The following is an 18,260-nucleotide window of genomic DNA, read 5'->3' as shown; positions in this document are numbered from 1 at the left end:
GAAAGAAGAGAGACTTATCTTCTTTTGGATATATTCATAGTCTTGTATGGTTCAAAAAGAGATATGTGAAAGACATGATAGGTCTTCATTAACTCTGATAGATGTAATCAATAAGCAATTAGATTGATTTATCTATAATTAAGAAAAAATTCAAGACTGTGATAATCCAACTTATCACAAAGACAAGTAGTCTTGATATTACAACAAAGTAATTATACCTTGTCACCTACATTAAATTGTGGTTGTTCTTTTTGATAGGCATCTACATTGATCTTTTGTCATTCTTAAGCTTTCTTTAATTGTACCTTCAGTCTCGCATGTAGCTCAAATAAATAATTTGCCAAACCTTCAATCATAAGATTATCAACTTTTAAAAAGTCAAAAATATTAATTTGTCGATGGTAATCATAATTGGCAAAGAAAGGTGTTTGTTGCATAGAAAAATGCATCATATTATTACAAGCAACCTTTGCTAATGGCAAGAGAGTTCTCGAATCATTTTGTTGATAATTCATACTATACCTTAAGAATTGTTCCAAATCTTTATTTATACACTTTGTTTGTCCATCAATTTGAGGATGAAAGGTCAAAGATAAGTTTATATCCACCTTTAGAATCTTAAAAAGAGTTTTCCAAAATCTTGATACAAATTGAGTCCCCTTATCCAATATAATATCTTTCGGCAATCCATGATATTGATAAAGATTGTCAAGGAAAAGCTTGGTAGTTTCTTCACCTATAATAGATTTTGTACATGGTACAAAATGTGCCATTTTGGTAAAACAATATACTATTACGAAAATAGAATCACAAAAAATTGAGACTAAAAGATCTATAATAAAATTCATAGAAATAAAAAATTAAAAAAAAAAAAAAAAAAAAAAAAAATGATTGTTTTGGAATAGGTAATCGCTGAAGAAGTCCATAAGATCGATGACGAGGAGTTTTTGACCTTGAATAAATGTCATATGATTGAATAAAGTCTTTTATAGCCTTTCATATTTGCATCTACTAAAAATCTTTGGATATTAACTCTAAAGTCTTATTGTATCGAAAATGTCCTACTGCTGAAAAAGCATGACAAGCTTGAAGAATACGTAAATGAACTTCTTCTTATAGCACATATAGATATGCTTGAAAATAAAATAGGTTGTTTTTGAATTCAAACTTAGAAGTATCATGAGACTTAGACGAAGTATTCTTGATATCATGAACAAGTAGATCAGAGGACATACTTGATTGAATTTGTTTGAAAAAAGTTGAATCAATAGTCAATGTTGATTTCATTGCTCAAAGATGAAATTTTTTTGGCTTCAATAAAATTACCCTTTGTTGATCAAAAACTGCATCTCTTTCTTTAGGTATAAGATAAGAATATCAAAAAATGGCATCAAATAAATCTTATTATTTTTTGAGTTGATAAGTAATATTGAACTCAAATCTTAATAAGAACATATGCCAACTAGCCTGGCAATAGTTCAAAACAAAAGCTAACATGAAATTCTTGAGGTTCTTGTGATCTCTATACATAATGAGTGAATTGCAAGCATCTTCTAGATGATGATGCTTTTCTTGAAAAGAATCCTCAATTGCAAGAAGCTCTTTATCATAGATCTCATAGTTAATCTTGATTGCTGAAAATTTCATGGAATGAAAAGCTACTAGGTGAAGTTTATCATCTATTCCCATTTGTGATAATACGACACCTAAAGCAAGGTCCAATGCATCTATTTCTACAATAAATGCCTTAAAGAAGTCAATGCAATATAAGTTTGGTGCAGAAACAAAGGTTGTTTTTAAAGCTTCAAATACTACTTCCACTTCTTCATTTTATTGAAGTTTGTCTTTATAAGTCAAATGTGTAAATGGAGCTTCAATTCAAGAGAATTTCTTAATGAAGATCCAATAGTAGTTAGCAAATCTCAAAAAACATTGGACATCTCGAACCATTTTTGAGATCTTCTAATCCATAATAGTTTGAACTTTCTTAAAATCTATCATAAATCCATCATTTGAAATGATGTAACCTAAGAAGTCAACTTGAGTAGTGTGAAATACACACTTTTCTATCTTGTCATAGACTCTCACATCTCTTAATTTTTGTAACACATGACAAATATGAAGTTCATATTCTTTTATATTCTTAGAATAGATCAAGAAATCGTCTAGGTAATAAACAATAAATTTATCCAAAAACTCTAGAAAAACATCATTTATAAGATGTTGAAAAGTTTTTGGTGCATTTGTAAGTTCAAAAGGCATCACATCATATTTAAAATGTCCATACCTTATTTAAAATACAGACTTTTATTCATCTCTTTTTTTAATGCATATGAGATTATATGCTCTTAATAGATCTATTTTTGTATAGATCTTAATTTAATTCAATTGATTAAGAAGTCTAGATATTAAAAGTAGTAGGTTCCTGTTTTTTATGGTGATCTTATTGAATCCTCAATAATCAATACACATGCGCAGTGATCTATCTTTTTTCTTCACAAATAGAATTGAAACTCGTGCTAGAGATTTGGAATGGCATATGAAGTTCTTGGCTAGATTTTTTTCAATATATTCTTTGAGTTCAACTAAGTCATTTTGTAATAAATTATAGATTGGTCCAAATAAAAGTTGTGCTCTTTCTTGAAAGTCAATTGAATAATCATAGGAATAATGTTCTGAAAGAATATTTATATTTTTTCTTTCTCAAATACTTCTTAAAATTCTTGATATTGGCTTAGAATGCCACTTAAAGTCTTTGCACTATTAGAAATGGGTGTGGCATAAATGACATAAAGTGATCCTTCTTTTGCAGCACGTAAGAAAGCTCTTATACCTTTAAATACATCTTTAATTGTATTAGACTTATGTTTTTTTAATTGATTAACTATATTCTTAATTTAAAAAAAATCAAGAATACAAGAAATCCAATCTATTCAAGGATTGTATTTTTTTTAACCACAATAAATCTAAAATGATTGGATTAGAAGGAAATCTAATAATATTAAACACCACAAAGCTATTATGACCATTGGTTATTACTTCTATAGAAAGGATTTTGTGAGTGACATATCTACAAGACTACAAATGATCATCTATGATTTTTACATGAATAGGTTTAGTTTTCCTTACTAAAGATATGTTAAGTCTTTTAACAAAATTTTCATTTAAAAAACACGTTAAGGCTCTTGAATCTAATAAGACAAAGGCTTTGGAATGTTTAGATCCTAAAATGATATTTAATATAAAAGAAAAAAAGGATTCTAAGGAGAGAAAAGGACTTTCATTAGATATTGTACAAGGTTCCAACTACATGGTCCCTATTGTAGCTAAACAAACTTTTTTTTCTAATATATTGTCTTCTTTGACATTCATACTCCTCATTTTATAATTATATTAGTTCTTTGGATAATATTGAGCAGTGTGCTTAGGTTCTCTATAATATAAGCACGAACCTTTCTAACAACAATAAGACTTTTTTTGCTCAATAAGAAGTTTAAAACATATTGCATCAATTTATATATCCTCTATTTTTGAATGTATGTGTTAAAGAGGCATTGGTGTTGCCATTGAATTATAATAACATTGACGTCCACTTGTTTGACTCTCATATTGAAATTCAAAAAGTTAATTGTCACACTTCACATCAAAGTCAATTGTTTGATTCAATGTTTGAAGATCATTGTGCCATCAAACTCCTCAAGTAGATCAACTCTTGACTCTCTAGTATCGGAAGGATGTTCCACTATAGGAGAAGGGACATGATTGGGTGCAAATATTAAAGGAGCTCCAATCATATTTATATCTTCACTTCTTATCATTCTTGTTGCTCTTTGTGGTGGTAAATTGAGTTGATATATCATAAGCATTAACTTCTTTAATTTTTCTTACATTTGTGTCATTGCACTCTTCATTTCAATAAGCTTTGCCATAATATTACTTAAAAAATATTTAATATTGCTCAAGACAAGCAAAAGACGGAACTTAAGAACAAAGAAGATACTAAGAACAATATTAGTTTAGAAGAGGATAATCCACAACTTCTAATATGCTTATGTCTTATTAAGAGAAAGAGATAATCCACTCTTAATCAAGACACGACAAAGCTCTAATATTGTAAGTGTACTCTTATCAATCTATCAAGGATATGAACTTTAAGAAGATATATAAATCTAGAAAATCTGTATCAAAAGAAAAGTGACAAAATAGCAATAAAGTAGTATGTATATTAAAAAAAAATTAGAATGGCTATTGCCAAAAGATATAAGTAGTAAAGAGGTGGAAAGAAGATGATAATTTAGTCAAAAGAAGAAATTATTTTGGCAAGAAGAAGAGGATGAGAAAGTGTAAAATTACATGATTTTATATAAGTTATAAAAACTATATAAGTAATAAAATTTCCATCTACTAAGGTTATTAATTAATTAAGGTACTATTGTGTATATATATATATATATATATATACTTACTGCTCTTCTAATAAATAATCTTTAAATTTTAAATTTTTTTAATAATTAATTAAAATTTTAGAAATTAATTTTGATTTATGGTATATAATTAATTATCTTTGATTTTTAATTATTAATTTATTTATTAATATTTATTAATTAATAGAAATAACTTCTTATACATAATTAGATGAGACAAGGCCATGCAACTAACAAATCCATATAGCTACCAAAGAAAAAACAAACAATTTAAATTACATGGCCCTAGTAAGATTGATTTCTATTTTGCCTTAAACAAATCAACTCTAAAGATCAATAACCATTAATACTTTTTCTTGCAACAAATAATATCAATTAATAGAAGAGCACTTGTATGTATGCATATATATGCATATATAATTTTATTTTTTATATTTTAAAATATTAATAATTTTTTTAATATTCACAAAAGGACTCAAATGATTCATTTCGACCTTAGAGTCATAAATTGTATAGCTCGTCTAAGGGAACGTGAAGTGTTTCTCTTCTATGGGAACAATGAAGTTGTTAATTTATAGGAGGATACTATTTGGAGGGTATGGATGAGGCACCTGGCCTTGTAGTTGCTGCAGTTTTCAATGACTCTATTGGCTTGAATTATTCTCTGCTCTTCGTGCGTCAGGTTTCTCTCTTTCCCAAGGATAATTGAACCAGTAATGAATCGACCACTAATGCATGGATCTATCACAAAGTTGCAAGAATACACACACGGCGTTTTTTGAGCGCATGAGTTTTCTGGGGTTAGGCACTGCAAGCAAGGCTGCAGTACTTAATATGTGATGACCCACTCCATTATACGCCATGCAATATCAGCATCCAAGCCAAAACTAACGAAATCATCGAGAATGCTTTCTTCAATTGTGAGTTTGGTAGTTTGTCATGCTGTGCACATCGAACAACATGATTGTTAGTTTCCAGACACATCTTTGATCATCCGACTATCAGTAGGAGCTGAATCCCACTAACTAGACAACATCTTGATAGGATTTATTGCTTCAACATATTCAATTGATGTTGTGAGAAGTACTGTTATACCGCATAGTTGCACTTTGATCCATACGCCATCAATTTACTCGTAATAGGCTTTGTGAGTCACTTGAAACGAAAGGTAACCCATTCAGTTTTTATGTGAACTGTGCATAGTGTATATACCAGTGCTTTCATGACACCACATGATTGCATATCTGCTTTGATACGACTCGCATCTTCAGCAACTCTTGAATCACAGATTTAACCAGATTGGAATACTGCTTGATTGAGGGCTTCACATCAAACCCTTCTGCTCTGTGTTGCTGGCTTGTCCAGTGGTAAGCGGGGCAAGCTTCTCTTCTGAGACCTGGGTCATGCTCTTTCAGATACCTTCAGCCCGTTGTAAGAGTGCACCAACACACGTTACAACCGCAACTCTATTCTTTTGTTAGCCAATGAGTGCAGCAGCGAACGGCTGCGACCCGAGGACACTAGGAGGGTAACGATTGTGCCTGGGGCTCTTTCGAAGACCGAGATGGAAACAAGGTTGAGTAGCAGTGTGAGTCAAAGAGGAAGTAACACTAATTTCCCACAAGAGAAAATAACATATGACAAGCACAGGGGTGCACTTCTTTCATCGCTATCGCCGAGCCGGGTTTGTACTAAACAAGAAAGGAGGGCTCGTAAGTGGGTGGGCACGTTGTACAGAGCGAGGACGTGAGAAAAGCGACACAACCCCCACATAGACTTGCTTGTCAGCACCAATGCGGGATCAATTATGGTCACAGCGTGTGAGTCCCATTTCCTGTGACACCGTCCACTTCATCTACTCGCGCTTTCGGACAAGCTCCCCACGGCCCACACCATGAAAATAACAAGGGTGCCTCCGAAATTCCACCCAGAGACAAAGACAAACTCCCCGTCCTGGCCTGGCTTGGGGTGGAGCCGGCCACAGACAATCAACCTCTAGAGAGGGACTAGTGGAAAGATGAATATTTGATATCAGTTTTTAATTGGACCTCACCCAAATGATGTTTTGGTTGAGTAATAAAGTTTTGAGTGTACAAAAGAGGGTGTAGAGAATGCCAGAGGGAGCTCCCGTAGGATGACGGCTGAATAAACCCACATCTTGGCAAAGTTTCCTAAAGTTCTCCCAAAACCAAAAATTGTAGCGAAGTCCACCGTCAATGTCTAATGTGGGATCCAAGACCGCCCATGTCACAAGTTTCTTTCTTGCCACTCCGACCAAAGTTTTGTGCTGCTTGACTTAAGATGAATTGTCTTAATATTTACAAAAGTAATAGATTGCTGTAACAAGCAAGTAGTGGGTAGGTCAGGGGCTGGAGGTAATTGTCTTGACCTAGTGGATGAAATACTACGAGACCATGTTCATTCCTACAACCCAATTGGGAGGTTGTTCCTCTAAACGCAAGTGAGTCTCTACTCTAGCTTTAATAACCATGGTTGTGTTAGCGACTATCACAAGCTACAACATCAGCAGTTCTCTTTGGTGTTCTTTATTCTGCCACAACATTTCAAAAGAGGCTTTATATACACTTTATCTTCATCACTTCTTTCATATGATTTTATAGATTCTTCTATTCTGATGCACCAATTTATTTTGTTAACTAGTAGTTTGTGTTTTTTTTAAAAGAAATTTATAGATTTTAGAATCTTTTGAAAGAAACTACCGAGATGTATTTTTCTTAATGTAATAGTTCTTGGAATGAGTAAAGCTTCTATAAAAGTTCATATGTTATACCAACTACTTGTAACAAGCTAATTTTGTTTTTAAGAGAGTTGTAATTATAGAAAAATGTAATAATTTTGGAAGTTTTTTCTAATCTAAATAGTATATATGATAGTATTATTAAGTAACATATATATATATATATATATATATGTAATAACATAATCATGTTTCACATGAAGAAATCATATTTAAGGTTTCATAATTTACTAGTAGATAATCATTATATATATATTTTTAATAATGGTTTAGTAAATTTTTAATATTAATTTTTTTAATTATAAAAATAATATTTTTCTTTAAAATTAAAAAGATGTATGCTACTCATTTTTTAGTTTTTATTGTATGAATATTTTTAAAATTTTACATATTATTTTTTAGATTTCTTTTGATAATTTTAGTGCTATTAAAACCACTATTATAAAGATAATACAATATAAACACCTTAAGTAGTATTACAATTTTTTAGCTTACCATTAATGACATCTATGTGCCTTACTTTGGTTATGTTATAATTGTTTTTATAATAGTAGGTCTAAAATAGTCGAATCTACTTACCAGATTTATTTTACATGTATTAAAAGACCTAAGATTTTTAAAAGTTTAGAACAATTCATTTATTAATTATTATATATATATATATATATATATATATATATTTAAATTGAACATTTTTGCAGTGTGTTATAGTAATAAAGAAAGAAATCAATATTTTGTACATTTACTTTTATAGTATTTAAGAAATTTTTCTTTATGTTATGCTGATAGACTAAGAGAATTTTAAAACACAATTATGAATAAATAAATGTATGTGTACACATAATAAAATTAATTTCATTTTATTACAACCTTTCTAAGATTTTAAAAATAGTAAATTTATTATAGAAAATTGGTATCTTTGAATAAAAAGTTAATAATTTTTTAGGTACTAATTTCCATTAATCTTCTCCATATTTGTTGAGATTTGCAAGAGGACTGCCATAAAATTGGTGTCAGAAAACTCATTAAGCTAGTACAAAAATTAGATTTATTTCATGTTGAAGCCCTAGTCTGTCAAAATTCCCAAAGCATGAATCACCAAAGCTTCCATTCCACTTCCAATGTGTTTATCCACATCAAAATGCATTAAAATTCACTGACACAGGAACATAACAGCATAATGGTCAGCACAGGTCTATTGCTCATATCTTACCTTAAATAATGTGTACTCTGCCCTTTCAAATTTAAGTCTAACTAAGACATGTGGATGTCTATGTCACCAAGATGGCAACCAACCTTAATGCATGCTTCTATTGGTCAAAGATTGTTCCAGATTTAACTTCTTTGCACATTGAATATGATTATTTTTTATTATATATTTAAAAAAAAATTTAGGACTTTCCCCAGTGAAGGCATGTTCACATCTACTTTTTTTTGTCATTCTTAGAAATTTGACACTATGCCTCACTCTTGTAAGCCTCACAGAGAGAAGCCAATGTTTTGTTTAGATTTCTGAATATATTTCTTTTCTCAAAAAAATATTATACCTTAGTAATCATAACTCCTGTGAGGGAGTGTGGGTACAACCAACATTCAAGTCAACCAAAGCATGTGCTCAGCTTGGCTGCTTGCATGGCCTCCCGCATGTACCCTTGTTCTCCATTGTCCACAGATAATGAAAGGAAGAAAACTAGCATATTCCAGATCCCAAAACGGGGTCCCGAAAACATGGCCACGTCTCCAGTACAAGGGACGCCGGTGAAGGCTCGTCGCAGAGCGGGGGCGTGGCTGGGGCACCAAAAGGGAATTAAGGAGGCAACCTGCTCCATGACTCGAGCTCCTGCTTCTGGCTCGGCTGGAGTTTCGATTCCTCCAGGGTCCACACCATCGTTGCTTCCACTGCAGCTGGAGACTTCGCTGGAATAGTATGCAATCTTCTGTTACCCATGTCCGATGTGCAGCTGCACTGATTGCGGTTGCTCCTCGTGCTTCGACAAGGACTTAAGCTGGCGGAGTTTCTGAGCGGGGGGAACACAGATAGCATTAAATGGGGCCATAATTCCATCCTAATCTGAAGCTTGCAATAGAGAGTACAGCACTGTTGTAGGGAGCAGATGATGGCCGTAGTCTCCACTTCGTTTGAGCAGCGCTGAAGGAGTGGCAGTTTGGCACTGGGGCGCACAGTTTCCAAGCGTTGTGTTTGTTGATGAGCGTCCATCTGGAAACGGTTTCGTGGGCGAGGAGACCCTGTTGCTGTTGCTGGGACGCAGCTGAGGAGTATCCTGGGTTGCGCTGAGGAGTCATGTGTTGGCCACATTGGACTCTGGTCGTTGCTACTGATGCGCCCATTTGGAAATGTAACAGCTCAGATGGTGGGTTGGGACGCTGCGGTGGTGAGATTAGAGCTGGGAGATCCTTTTGACGGGTTCTAGTTTGCAAAGGCAGAGGAGGAACTGGAATGTACGGCGGGGGTTCAATGAGGGCATGGCTCAGCGTCGCGCTTGTAGTTGCGTGTTTGGGTTGGACACTGTCTGCTGCAGTCACCGATCCTGGCGATGGTAATGTTTTGCTGCGGAGAAAGCATGTGTTGAAGCTCGATTGAGAAAGAGTTGAGGTGTACTTCACATGATTTATATTTCCTCACTAATTCTAGCGACCCCAAATTGAAGTTTTGGCTCAACCAAATCGTGAACTGACGTTTTAAATTTTGTGTTGGAGAAGTACCCCTTGTCTTAATTTCTTCATTTGAACGAGCCTTATATTATGTATTTCAAATAGTTATGGGAAGAGATGATCGAGACACTCCAAGTCGGCTCACTTCTCCTTCACTGGCCCTCACATTCGTCACCGCAGTAGTAGGAAAAGAGTGATCCGGTCTGTTCTTGGTTTTCAAATTCTCTTTTCAAGATCACTTGAATTAAGCTTTGAGAAGCGACCTCAGCAGCCAGCTGCTCACACTTGATGACCCTGGGTGAAGAAAGAAGCGTCCATTAGAAATGTGAAGAGAGTTCTTACTAGACTCGACCTGCATTTCATGTTGAAATTTGCTTCGAATATGATTTTAGATTCGGGAAAGGTCCTGCTTCAAATGTAGTGGAGAAGATTAATTTCCAATTCTGCTACGCAAATCCTCTGAGGAGAGCAGAAAATACACGTTTACATTATTCCTTTTTCATCAAGTAAGTTGGAATTGAGCCTAGTAGCTTGATTCTCTTGGATTATTCTTGTTTGTGAACAGTAAAAGTTCTGCTCAAGTTGAAGAAAGCATGGGGTGGCGGCCTGTCGCTCTGGAGCGGTTTAGATCCTTGCTACGACGGATGGTTGGGTGTCTTCTGCGACGACAAGAATACCAGAGTAACATCCTTGTAAGCACATTACACTGACCACGGGTATGCGCCAACGAACGTACAAGTTTTCTAGCAGCCATATTTTACTAGATGTGCACCTCTGGCAAAGATAACAGTGCAAAATATTCAACAAATGTGGTTGCATGGTGTCGTGGTTGACGCACTAATAGTGGATGGATACTTGGGTTAAATATGTGTTTCAAACTCGGCTGTTTGTTGTGAAGACCTTTTCTCGCTCTTTCATCGTCAGCAACACATTTGATGGTTCAAATTCATCAATATCATCTGCAGAACATCTGTAGCCATCTGTAGATATCTGCTAGCAGGTCTGTCGTAGTTTAGTTTGGAGTTCTTGCTTTCAGCCTTTACAAACTTTACTTTTCAACACCTGTGACCGTTTCTTTCTACATCGTATGTATAGGTACTTGATAAGCGCAGACCTTGCGGGAACCATTCCTCCAGAAATAGGATCACTTTCGGCTCTTGTTAATCTGTAAGTTCCCCCATTTATGATTAGTGATATTCTGAGTATCTTCTACATTTGGAAACGGATTTTTAAACAGGCAATGAATGCAGGGATATAATACATGCAGGATACGATTTTCTCTGCTTTTGGATTATTCATATTCTCGTTACCTCCGCTATGATCAGTTAGAACCAAGAGTTATCCTTTCCCTTTACTCACTGAGCATGTTTCTGAAGTTCATGTTTAAGATGTTCTTAAGCAATGTGATAAAATCTTGATGAGTGGCTGTTCAATGCAGGGATCTTTCGTTCAACACGAATTTAAAAGGACAGTTACCTTCTGAGCTGGGTTCCTTGACTAATTTACTCTATCTGTAAGTCCTGGATTCCTAGTAGCGTGTTAAATGCAATATTCAAGTTCCAGTGATGAATCTGTTCAGCTGGCTCTTTTGCGGAATTCTTTCGAAACGAAAAGACTGCCTGTCTCCTAAAACTATCATGTTCAAAAATATATTATGTTCATTACATCAAATCGTGTGTATTATGAGGGAAGGATATGCTCCGCCTATCAACTATGCTGGGCTTAATGCGGAGATCGGTACTGACTATCATGTCCTACGCTTACAGGAGTTTGCAAAAGTGCAGTTTCTCAGGGCGTATCCCTGAATCTCTGGGGAAGTTGGAAAAATTGACTTTCTTGTAAGTTGCAGATGGATCCTCCGAAACGTCCAAATCAGAAGTTGATACTTTTCTTCTATTATAGTGGGAGGATGCCTTTCTATCGTTTGGTGTTCTTAATCAATTGTGCATTTCAGTCTTTTGATTTGTGGTTTATTGTCCAGGTCAAATTTAGCAACATCGGGATCCTAGTTATGATTGTCAGATATTCACTTGCACACTATATCTTAATGTGGAGACTAAGGTGCTATCAGTAAAGTTACGACATTAGAAGTTTATAAAGAACTCATCCAAGTAGTTAGGAGTTAACCAGTGCTGACCTGTGCGCATGCAGCACCAAACAAACCATGAACTGTACTTCCGCAAAGCTGTGTTTGCTCTGGGCATTGTGCACTGAATCTCTGTGGGTTGTCTTCTGCAGAGCTTTGAACAACAATGGATTCAGTGGAGAACTTCCTTCAGCTCTTGGTGCACTATCCAAGCTGAAGTGGTTCGACGTTGCCTACAATAAGTTGGAGGGGTCTTTACCTGTCTCAACAAGCAGTAAAGACTCTCTAGGTCTTGATACCTGGCCAGATATTGAACACTAGTAACTCACTGCCACCTTGATTCTCTAATTTTACCAGACTACGACAAGAGCTGAAGATTGTTTCACGTAATTGTACTTAGTTATACTTTTTGGAGCTCATGCCTGAACTGTTTCCCTTGTTGAATCTTGGATCATTTTGAAACGAATAAAGTTTCATGTGTAGGCTGCCCTACGATAGCCACGAAAAGTAGCACCTAGGCTATTTATTGATTTTATTTGATGAAATTTTCATTTTATTGGGTGTTATTAAATTTGCAGTCATTTGAATGACAACCAATTTTCCGGCATCATTCCACCTGAACTTGGGAACGCCGCGAAGTGCTTGCACATGTAAGTTATTCTGACATGGCTGCTGATTGTCCCATCCTCTCCAAGCATCTACCTACGAGATATTTTTGATACACCGTATGCTTCACATTTCTGTCGCTGGTTTCGGACAACCTGTTATCTTCTACCAAGAGGAGCTAGTCTTATGATGTGCTGCATACTGCCATGAGTGAAGACGATCTTCGTTGCTTAGCGCACGAACTGGTTAGTCTCAAGCTAAGAAGCACCAGAAGATTTGAATTCTTATACCGTGAGATATAATTCAGGCTACTGGAGGCGAATTCATTCACTGGACCCATACCCGAATCCTTTGGAAATCTCTCCAGTCTTCAGATCCTGTAAGCGGCCTGCCTTAATGTGTACAAGTAAAATTTACACTTTGATACCTGCAATTGGTCAATTAGTGAAGCGCTTTGTTGCTGCTGTTGATGATTTGCCGACGTTAGTCCATAATGAATACAAATTTTGCCAATCAGCTATTTAGTTAGTGCTCCACCTTCAAAGCTCTAAAATTTGCTTACATTGAAAGAGCTTCATTTCTTCAGAGTTTAATGTGATCTCTCTGTGTAACAGAAGTCTTCATTACAATCAACTAGCTGGTCCAATTCCCTCTACGCTAAGTAAAATCATTAAATTTGGGAAATATGCTGGGCTACATCAAATGTACGTCTACTTCGTTACCAATTTTCTTGACCAGATGTGTTGACTATTTTTATCCACATTTCAGACAAATCATGCAAAAAGGAATACTTAATAATGATTATGTGATCGTTGCTCTTTTACAAGCTCAAGAATTTTCACTTAAGTTGGCAGTTATAAGTCCTGGAGACTAGAAAGGTCATTTTGTTAATAGATGCTAACGTACCTTGAAGTTAACTTTGGTAGATATAAATGTTTTTTTGAGACCCTGGTAGATTTTTAATTCGGTTATGGTTTTAGACAATTGAATTCATTTTGTATTGGTATTCAGTCGTGTTTCCAACAATCAGCTGTCAGGAACTCTGCCAAATTTGAATGCTCTCAACCAACTTGAATACGTGTAAGAAAGCTTAACATATGCATGAGAAGGACTGTAAAAAGGTTTTATCTCGTTCTTAGCAGTACAACCAATTTCTCAAGTTAATGGAATTTTATTTGCCGATTATTGTTAGTGTTGCATTACAGTCAGATTGTGAGATGCTGCATAGCTCTGGGAACAAATCAAGATTCTAATTTGCTACCCTGAAACAGATTTGCATTTCAATCTCATTCCTCCACTTCTTGATTACACTTCTACTCAGTGATGGTATTGTTGAGATTTTTGGCTTGACATTTAAAAATTCATGTGCGGCAGTGATTTCAGCAACAATCTTTTTGATCCACAACCTTTTCCCAAATGGTTGAATGAGTCTTCCGAAGAACTTCAAACTATGTAACACACCATTACCTTAACTATCATTCTATTATATGATTTGAGCCCTAATTATTAGTTTTCGTATGCCAAGGTGATTCATGTGTAGGTTCCTGAAAGTTCTGCAACTTTTGGCTGATTGGGAACTAAGTGGTGGATCAAGCCTCTATCTTGACTTGGGCACATTTCATCGATCACAGAAAATGCGAGAATTGCAGCTGGGTTGGGCCTCTTCCTGCTGATATTTTGGCATACCCCTCACTTCAAGGCCTGTGAGTTAATACTTTCATTTTTGTGCGGTTTGTCGTCATCCCTATACAGTTAATTTCTGTCTTGTTGAATTTCAAATGAACTCCAGGAAGTGCAGAGCCAATTTCATTAGCCATGATCCAATAATTTACTTTCGTGCTTAATAGGTACCTTCAACATAATCGACTGAACGGGTCCCTCACGATCCCAGTGAACTTGGGAAAGAAGTTGCAATACGTCTCTCTCCAAAACAACGGAATTTCAGTTGTCAACCCACAAAATCCGAACGCTGAGTTACCACAAATTCAGTGAGTTTATCCTTTATCAATGTAAAAATGGTCAGTGTTTTCCCAGAAACAATGCATCTTGTGCAGCGTATGGATCTGTTCATTCAGGCAGTGCGCTGCTTATCCTGGTTACGAGTAGTCATCAAAAGGTCCTCGTATTAAATGAGTGCGACATTCTACAGGTTGGAGGATAATCCGATATGCTCTGGTGAAGGACTCTTGCGAGCAGGCCCCACTTTATGTTCAACTGAGGCGAACTCAAATGGGGCAAATGAGATTCTAACATGGATCTCGTCTCTTACAACTAACAATAGTTGCCCCTCCTTGTGTCGAAACGCCAATCACGTCTTAAATCCGTACACTTGCCATTGTGGCTACCCCCTTGTTGTAACACTTGAGATCCGAGCGCCAATCTCCTCAATTGTTAATGATACGAGTTTGTGGGACTTGCTGAAGGCTCAAACATATGATTCACTAAGGAACCTCACATCTCAGATTAAACCACCATTGGAATTGGACAGTGAGCAGCTATGGGTATATCAAGCCCAACATGCAAATCACTCTAAAGTCCATGTCAGACTATATATTTTCGCACCGGTTGGAGCCGAAGTTATGGACCGGCGAACCGATAATTTAATCAAGGGTTGGTTCACGACTCAAAAAGTTGAGTATACTAGCCCTTTCAAGCCGGAGTTTGTCATCGATATTGAACCTTCTCAAGGTACCTTCTGATATTCTAGTCAATATGTAGTATGGACAATGTATAACTCAACTGCCTATTTTAGGCTTGTAAGTAATGTCTAGAACGTGCGCTTTGATAAACATATATGTATCCTTAACCAATTGGTAGAAACTGTCGGTGACCGTCTCACTATCCAAGTATGCCGCGTATTCAGTTATCAAATCGTTACCCCTCTCTAACTAAGTACTATGGGTTTCTGCACACAGTGTTGAGGTCAAAGAGGTTTATTACAGCCATATCGAAAAAATCATTCCGCTCTTGATTTTGAACTTTCCAAATTTCATTCAATTATCTACTCTAGTAAAATTATTATCCATGAGCTTAACAAAGAATTGCCTTCGATCGCGTCACTCTAACATGTGTAACTTTTGTGACTTGTCACTGTGAATGCCTTAATGATGTCGAGTGACATGGTGTGACACAGAAGCGGGATCTGTGACGTTTGGTGTCTCAAAGTTGGCCATAATCGGCATTGCTACTGGAGCTGGAGCGCTGTTGGCACTTCTCGGATTCCTTGTTTCGGTAGCATTAAGGCAAAAACGCAGATTTGAGGAAGAACGAAAGAACAATCCTTTCGGTAAAGAAAAATTCATGGAGTTTCCTAGCAAGAGCATGTGTAATCCTTTTTCAGTACGGATGCTACGCACGGCGGTGAACGGTGATTTGAATGGCGGGCTTGCCGGTGTGCAGGTGCATGGGCAAAAGCTGAAGATGGCAATGCACCTCAACTGAAAGGAGCTCGCTGGTTCACTTTCAATGATATGAGGAGAATGACAAATGATTTTGACGATGACAATATGCTCGGGGCTGGAGGGTATGGCAAGGTGAACCATTATTTTTATCCGGAAAATGTATAATCGTATCATTTTGTATTAGACCTGGTCAAATTTGGTCTAATGCTGTAAGTGACCTGGTAAAGTTTTAACTGTGCGCGCTAGCGCATGTTCCAGGTCTTACTGGAACATGGGAGTTATTTTAACAACAATAGTGGTAACTGATGGTGGTGCCTATGGTTGAGCAGGTATATAAGGGTGTTATGGCGGAAACAGGTGTAATACTCGCAGTGAAAAGGGCACAAGAAGGTTCCAAACAAGGTGCCGACGAATTCAAAAATGAGATAGAGCTCTTATCCCGGGTTCACCACAACAATCTAGTTGGACTTGTGGGGTTCTGCTACGATAAGGCTGAGCAGATGCTTGTGTATGAGTTCGTGCCTAATGGTTCTCTGACAGATTGGCTTCGTGGTGAGTGAGAACCTTGCAAGATGGGGCTTTACAACTCAGAACCGTGTGTTTCTTGGCGTGATTCATTCAGTAACTTTATAAGCCGTAGACGCTACTTGAGATTTTGGTAGTAGTCCACTGAAACAATTGGAGAGAATCTCTGTATCACAAGGAAAACCGTGGTCAACAGCCTAAAGAAATTCTGAGGTTGTGCTCAAAAATTATGGGTAACAGAAGTTGTTCTGACCAAGTTATGTTTCCATGATTTTTGCTACGTAGCCCGAGGTTTTGAACGTAATCTTTTTATGGATATGCCTGAGCATTTTGTTATACATATTTTTTTTTATAATGGTGGCTTTCAGAAGCATCTCAGTATTTTCCTTCTCAAAATTATGTAGTTCACTGATTCCCAAAAGAAATTGCAGGATTGAAATCAAACCAACCTCTTGATTGGGACAGGCGGCTCTTGATAGCACTGGGTGCAGCCAGAGGCTTAACGTACTTGCATGAGAATGCAGAACCACCAATAATTCACAGGGATGTCAAATCGTGCAACATTCTGCTGGACATGAGCATGAATGCTAAGGTCGCTGATTTTGGTCTTTCGGTGATGGTTTCCAGTGTGAACGACAACAAACGTGATGAAACGATCAGGGGCACGATGGTAAATTCATCACCTTCTACTGTTTCATTGGAAAACTATCTTTAGCAATGAAACTTAAAAACTGTTCCAGACACATGGTTGTTGATTATCTTTGCAATAGATATGTGCATTGTTGTTGTCTTCCTACTTATTGGTTTCACACGGTTGATCAACCGATGTCAGGGTTACCTCGATCCGGAGTATTACGCCACAAATATTATGTCCTCAAAGAGCGATGTTTATAGCTTTGGAGTGGTTCTACTTGAGATTTTTACGGGCAGACCTCCAGTCAGTCGAGAAGGCCACATCGTCACAGAATTCAGGAAGATAATAGCCAAATCAGGGGTAACCGGTGTCTTCGAGCTGCTTGACCTTGTGCTTGTTGGCACTCCCGTGCACGACCTGGACACGTTTCTGAAGATAGCTCTAGAATGTGTGGAAGATACTCCAACTGAGAGACCCAGCATGTACGAAGTGGTGAAGCAACTGGAGGCTCTTATAGGACCTAAATCCCTCTTGTCATCTGGTGGTGAGGACCCCTTTATTGCACAGATGGCGAAGGCGAAGAAACCTAGAGTACCATTGCAAATCTTCAGTTCCGCATTGGAAGATTTCAGGCCTACTTCTGAACGACGTTTACAGCCATCAGCATCCTCACATCGATCCTCGTCCTCGTTCAAGTACAGTGGTCGCTTCAATCCTAGCCCTAGATAATTGTTCATTATTTGAAGGCTTATTACTATGCAAGCTTGAGACACTTGAGGCTGATTTAGAAGTGCAACAAAATCAGTTGTGATGCCTTTCCGAGAGCACTGCTTAATTCCTGTCCGTTTCCGGGTTGCAGGCAGGCTACAAACTTGCGTGGTGTCAGCAGTTTTACTATCTTTCTACTCTTTGATTTTGTAAACTCTTTAAAATATTCTCAGTAGTACTAGAAGGCCATATTTGGGCTAAGATTTTCAGGAGCTAATGATTGCCCACCGATACCTGCCACTAAAGACTATGATTCTGCCTGCATATGTGACTCGATAATTCTCATAAACGCCAAAACCCAATCCAATTCTTCGCAAATTCTGGCACTAGAGTATCTTAATAGCTTCTCTTAATTGAGATGAGACTTGTTTGCAGCTGTGGAAAG

The 18,260-nt window shown here is 36.7% G+C and overlaps 1 protein-coding gene across 2 annotated transcripts; it reads left to right on the top strand.

Moving 5' to 3' along the window:
• The first annotated feature begins 8,994 nt into the window (after nucleotides 1-8,994).
• On the top strand, nucleotides 8,995-18,201 carry LOC112272650 (leucine-rich repeat receptor protein kinase HPCA1). Of its 2 annotated transcripts, XM_024500622.3 has the most exons (20): nucleotides 8,995-9,740; nucleotides 10,421-10,547; nucleotides 10,951-11,022; nucleotides 11,294-11,368; nucleotides 11,622-11,693; nucleotides 12,094-12,261; nucleotides 12,520-12,591; nucleotides 12,855-12,926; nucleotides 13,162-13,251; nucleotides 13,559-13,627; nucleotides 13,922-13,999; nucleotides 14,179-14,250; nucleotides 14,395-14,535; nucleotides 14,697-15,235; nucleotides 15,681-15,833; nucleotides 15,947-16,080; nucleotides 16,278-16,500; nucleotides 16,905-17,143; nucleotides 17,306-17,802; nucleotides 17,967-18,201. In XM_024500622.3, the coding sequence occupies exons 1-20, from the start codon at nucleotides 9,641-9,643 to the stop codon at nucleotides 18,049-18,051; spliced, it is 3,078 nt and encodes a 1,025-aa protein (XP_024356390.1). In that variant the 5' UTR covers nucleotides 8,995-9,640; the 3' UTR covers nucleotides 18,052-18,201. The 2 variants fall into 2 exon arrangements, with proteins under 2 accessions (XP_024356390.1, XP_024356391.1); XM_024500623.3 differs by lacking the exon at nucleotides 13,559-13,627.
• The last annotated feature ends 59 nt before the right edge of the window (nucleotides 18,202-18,260 follow it).

The sequence above is a fragment of the Physcomitrium patens genome, chromosome 19 (assembly GCF_059467195.1).
Source record: "Physcomitrium patens ecotype Gransden chromosome 19, ASM5946719v1, whole genome shotgun sequence".
NCBI classification, from domain to species: domain Eukaryota; kingdom Viridiplantae; phylum Streptophyta; class Bryopsida; order Funariales; family Funariaceae; genus Physcomitrium; species Physcomitrium patens.
This window is presented reverse-complemented; position numbering and strand designations above follow the sequence as displayed.

Coding starts and splice junctions, on each gene's coding strand:
- LOC112272650 (XM_024500622.3), top strand. CDS start 9,641: ATGTACGGCGGGGGTTCAATGAGGGCATGGCTCAGCGTCGCGCTTGTA. Junction 11,694..12,093: donor TTGGAAAAATTGACTTTCTT/GTAAGTTGCAGA, acceptor TGTCTTCTGCAG/AGCTTTGAACAACAATGGAT. Junction 14,536..14,696: donor GCTGAGTTACCACAAATTCA/GTGAGTTTATCC, acceptor GACATTCTACAG/GTTGGAGGATAATCCGATAT.